The 5,000-nt window shown below is 42.3% G+C and overlaps 2 protein-coding genes across 3 annotated transcripts in view; both read left to right on the plus strand.

The window, feature by feature from the left end:
• LOC132850582 (uncharacterized) overlaps window positions 1-248 on the plus strand; it is a 7,357-nt gene extending 7,109 nt beyond the window's left edge. For both annotated transcript variants that reach the window (XM_060877222.1, XM_060877223.1), the window contains exon 9: window positions 127-248. In XM_060877222.1, coding sequence (XP_060733205.1) covers window positions 127-214 — 88 coding nt within the window. In that variant the 3' untranslated portion in view covers window positions 215-248. The remainder of the gene's footprint in view (window positions 1-126) is intronic.
• Window positions 249-3,777: 3,529 nt separating this feature from the next.
• itm2bb (integral membrane protein 2Bb) overlaps window positions 3,778-5,000 on the plus strand; it is a 9,652-nt gene continuing 8,429 nt past the window's right edge. Inside the window, exon 1 of the mRNA XM_060875649.1 lies at window positions 3,778-3,970. Within this exon, the coding sequence (XP_060731632.1) occupies window positions 3,890-3,970 (81 nt within the window). The 5' untranslated portion in view covers window positions 3,778-3,889. The remainder of the gene's footprint in view (window positions 3,971-5,000) is intronic.

Consider the following 5,000-nt stretch of genomic DNA (forward strand, 5'->3'; position numbering starts at 1 on the left):
ATTAATAATACTGATAATAACAGACTGCAGTTAAGTGATTGTTATTTATATCTGTTGAAGGGAACAGACTCTCATTGTGTGTGTGTGTGTGTGTGTGTGTGTGTGTGTGTGTGTGTGTGTGTGTAGGTCACTGCGTTATTTAAACGTAGAGGGAAATCTGTTAGCATCTCTACCCCGCGGTCTGCTGCGTCTCCCTCTGTCTCAACACGTGTAACAGTTTCCCTGAAATAATAAATATTCTAGTTTCAGATGCAGGAATCTCTGAACTGCTTGTAACTGTTTGTTGTGTAACATAACAATATCCTCACTACCAGGTCAAGACTAGAAGCTTTTATTGTCATTTACACCATATATATGTGACACAGTACACAGTGACATGAGACGACGTTCCTCCAGGACCATGAAGCTACATAGAACAACACAGAGATAAGGACTGAAGTCAGTTAGACCTAGACACATAAAGTGTATCTGTACAACCTGGTACATAGTGTGGGACACAGGACAAGAAGACAGTACAGGACAAAAGACAAGAAGACAGTACAGGACAAAAGACAAGAAGACAGCGCAGGACAAAAGACAAGAAGACAGTGCAGGACAAAAGACAGTGCAGAACAAAAGACAAGAAGACAGTGCAGGACAAAAGACAAGAAGACCTTGCAGGACAAAAAAGACAAGAAGATCTTGCAGGACAAAAAAGACAAGAAGACAGTACAGGACAAAAGACAAGAAGACAGTACAGGACAAAAGACAAGAAGACAGCGCAGGACAAAAGACAGTGCAGGACAAAAGACAAGAAGACAGTGCAGGACAAAAGACAAGAAGACAGTGCAGGACAAAAGACAAGAAGATCTTGCAGGACAAAAAAGACAAGAAGACAGTGCAGGACAAAAGACAGTGCAGGGCAAAAGACAAGAAGACAGTGCAGGGCAAAAAAGACAAGAAGACAGTGCAGGACAAAAGACAAGAAGACTGTGCAGGACAAAAAAGACAAGAAGACAGTGCAGGACAAAAGACAAGAAGACAGTGCAGGGCAAAAAAGACAAGAAGACAGTGCAGGACAAAAGACAAGAAGACAGTGCAGGACAAAAAAGACAAGAAGACTGTGCAGGGCAAAAGACAGTGTAGGACAAAGAGACAGCACAGGGCAAAAAAGCACAGGACAACAAGACAGCATAGGACAAGAAGACAGCACAGGACAAAAAACTGTGCAGGACAAACAATACAAGACACTACAAGATAATACACATAGACCAGGTGAAACAGTGGCTAACTTTCACTCATAAACATTTGGACATACTGATGAGACGACTCTTAACACTCACCTGCTCAGGTGGACAAATCAGTCCGTTATAAAGGAGTCCAGTAAGTGGTGTAAATTAATGAACAATGATGAGGTGGTGTGATGCCAAGACGGGATTTATTGTTGATTAATAAATAAATACTGTTTATTAAACACAACATATTTAATGTAATGTAGTGAAAAACAAGGCCTAGAAAATACTGTGGCCTACAAACATGTTGTCCACAGAACACAGTCTCCTGCACCTCAGTCACCTGAGTACTAAACCCTGTATTCAGTCTCCATCACAGCCTCCATGAACACAGCTTTGTTGTGAAGTTACTCAGTGTGTGTTCCTGACTGAAACACACCTTTTTACTGGTGAAAATGTGAGTGACTGCTATATTAAATAAATGTATCAGGGGAAGTGACTGGATCAGTTCAGATCATTCGATAATGTCCACAGTTTTGGACAATACAGATTATGATGTCATCGTTATCTAACTGTGTGTAAATGTGTAATAAACAGGAGATGATTGATGGTCTGTGTGTGAGAGGGTTCCAGAAAGCAGGCAACAGAGATGCACAAAACCTCTAAACAATAGAGCACACAAACACACGCACACACACACACACACACACACACACACACACACACACAGTGAGAGAGTGAGACACACACAGCAATAAAGAACAATGGCTAACCTTACACAAACAGGATACGTCACTAACACTTCACATTGTGTGTGTTTGCACGAGCATTTTCTATTCCGTAAACAGGAAGTGATGTGTTGATGTCTGTTTTATGTACATTGCCCTCTGCAGCAACGGAGGTGTGAAATATTTGCTAAGTAACCTTTTAAATTTTACAACGTATTGTGGTTTCTGCAGCAAATCTTCAGTTTATCTAATCACCTGCATTTATTTATGGACATTACAGCCTCCCTACAGCGTTCGAGACGTTCTCTCACAAACAGTACAATGTTCTGTTCCCTTTCATTGGTTCAGAGTCTGTTCTGATCTGTTAAACCGACTGTTTTGGCCCTTGACAGTTGATATAAGTGTAATGTGATCTGTGACCCACAATGAGTTTGATACCCATGGATTAAACACAGCCCCATCTGAACAGGCTTGTTTCTTTACATAACCATGTTTATGGGGTCAGTGCTGGGGTAAGAAGGGAGACTGACAGAGAGGTGTCTGAGACTCCAGCTACAACACTGAAGGAGTTACCAAGCTGAGTAAGAGAATCTGAGGTGCCCTTGAGCAAGGCACCGAACCCCCCAACTGCTCCGTGGGCGCCGCAGCATAAATGGCTGCCCACTGCTCCGGGTGTGTGTTCACGGTGTGTGTGTTCACTGCTGTGTGTGTGTGTGCACTTTGGATGGGTTAATTGCAGAGAACAAATGGGTCACCATACTTAGCTGTATCTGTATATCATGTCACGTCACTAACGTCACGTCACGTCACATCAAGCATGTTGGTGGTAGCATCAAGCTCTGGGGTTGTGTTTCACAAGAGACACTAACGCTTGATGCCATCAATAACAATCATGGAGTAAAGGATGGATCCAATTATAAGCAATTTAGGAAAACCTGTTCCATGTGTGGAATGACTTAGTGTGTGTGTGTGTGTGTGTGTTAAAAAGGTTGTAGTATGCTTGTTTACATGTGGCCATGTTTACTGTATATGCCATGGTCCATGAACATTTTCTACAGGAGTAAACAACCTTTCAATGAGTCTCATACAGAAACTTCTACAACATTTGAACACCACTGAGATGAACTGGAACTGGAGTCTCTTGAACATCCCAACATCAGAGTCTGATCTCACCGATGCTCTTGTAGCTGAATGATCACTGATGCACACAGACACGATCCAACGTCTAGTAGAAAACTTTCTCAGAAGAGAAGAGTGGAGCTGATTATAACAGCACAGAGAAGAGAATAAATCTGGTGTGATGTTTCATATGGAGGTGATGGTCAGGGTTCATCAAACCTTTGGCTGAAGTGTATATTTGATGTTCCATGCTTCTGTTATAAATCCTTCAGAGTTGGTGGAGATGGTGATCTGTTACTTAACAAAATGGGAGTAAACGGGTTTAATCTATGGAATATTCACTGTATTCATTCATGGTGCCTTCTAGCACTGTGTGGTTCATATGTTGGAGTTCATCATCCAATTTATTCTATTTATTATTGAGCACGTGTAGTTATTAGATGATTGGACTGGTAATAATAATAATAATAATAATAATAAGAAGAAGAAGAAGAAGAAGAAGAAGAAGAAACGTGTGTGTGTGTGTGTGTGTGTGTGTGTGTGAGAATATTGAATATTAAATAGTTCAGGACTAGAACGGTTTAAGACTTCTATAAATAAATAAATATGACAAATAATGAATATCATTTAGATTCAGCAGTTGAAACTGCGCCCTCTACTGACCAGCAATAGCTACTGTCGCGTTTATCTTCAACTTCCGTGTGTGTGTGTGTGTGTGTGTGTGTGTGTGTGTGTGTGTGTATCTGCGTCACAGCAGAACCTTGTCGTTGGTCAGGAGAGCAGAGTCGCGGTGTTTCTAGTGTTTGTTCTTCTCTAAATAAATCATCCATTATGGTGAAAGTCACCTTTAATTCCGCTCTTTCCCAAAAGGAGGTGAAGAAGGACAGCGAGACTCTTATTCCTGATGACAAGGTAAACATTTCCTCATCAAACCTCAGACAGAAACGCAGAATAAATAACAACTGGATGTTTTATTGTGTCTTTGATCCCTTTGTGATGTTCTAAGCAGTTTTATGAGGATGTTTTGGTCGAGCTGCAGATCTTCTCTCTCTCTCTCTCTCTCTCTCTCTCTCTCTCTCTCTCTCTGTGTGTGTGTGTGTGTGTGTGTGTGTGTGTGTGTGTGTGTGTGTGTGTGTGTGTGTGTCGCTCTGTCTCTGTGTGTGTCTCCTCTCTCTCTCTTTCTGTGTCTCTCTTTTTGTGTCTCTCTCTCTCTCTCTCTCTCTCTCTCTCTCTCTCTTCCTGTCTCTCTCTTTCTGTGTGTCTCTCTTTCTGTGTGTGTGTGTGTGTGTCTCTCTCTCTCTCTCTCTCTCTTTTTGTGTGTGTTTCTCTTTCTGTGTGTGTGTCTCTGTGTCTCTCTCTCTCTCTCTTTTTGTGTGTGTCTCTCTGTCTCTCTCTCTCTCTCTCTCTCTCTCTCTCTCTCTCTCTCTCTTTCTGTCTCTCTTTCTGTGTGTCTGTGTGTGTGTGTGTCTCTCTCTCTCTCTCTCTCTCTCTCTCTCTCTCTCTCTCTCTCTCTCTCTCTCTCTCTTTTTGTGTGTGTGTCCTCTGTCCTCTCTCTCTCTCCTCTCTCATCTCCTCTCTCTCTCTCTCTCTGTCTGTCTCTCTTTCTGTGTGTCTGTGTGTGTGTGTGTCTCTCTCTCTCTCTCTCTCTCTCTCTCTCTCTCTCTCTCTCTCTCTCTCTCTCTCTCTCTCTCTTTCTCTTTCTGTGTGTGTCTCTCTTTCTGTGTGTGTGTCTCTCTCTCTCTGTGTCTCTCTCTGTGTCTCTCTCTCTCTCTCTCTCTCTCTTTCTGTGTCTCTGTGTGTGTGTCTCTCTCTCTCTCTCTCTCTTTTTGTGTGTGTCTCTCTGTCTCTCTCTCTTTTTGTGTGTGTCTCTCTGTCTCTCTCTCTCTGTCTCTCTCTCTCTCTCTCTTTCTGTGTGTGTCTCTCTGTCTCTCTCTCTGTCTCT

This window comes from Tachysurus vachellii, chromosome 8 (genome assembly GCF_030014155.1).
Source record: "Tachysurus vachellii isolate PV-2020 chromosome 8, HZAU_Pvac_v1, whole genome shotgun sequence".
NCBI lineage: Eukaryota > Metazoa > Chordata > Actinopteri > Siluriformes > Bagridae > Tachysurus > Tachysurus vachellii.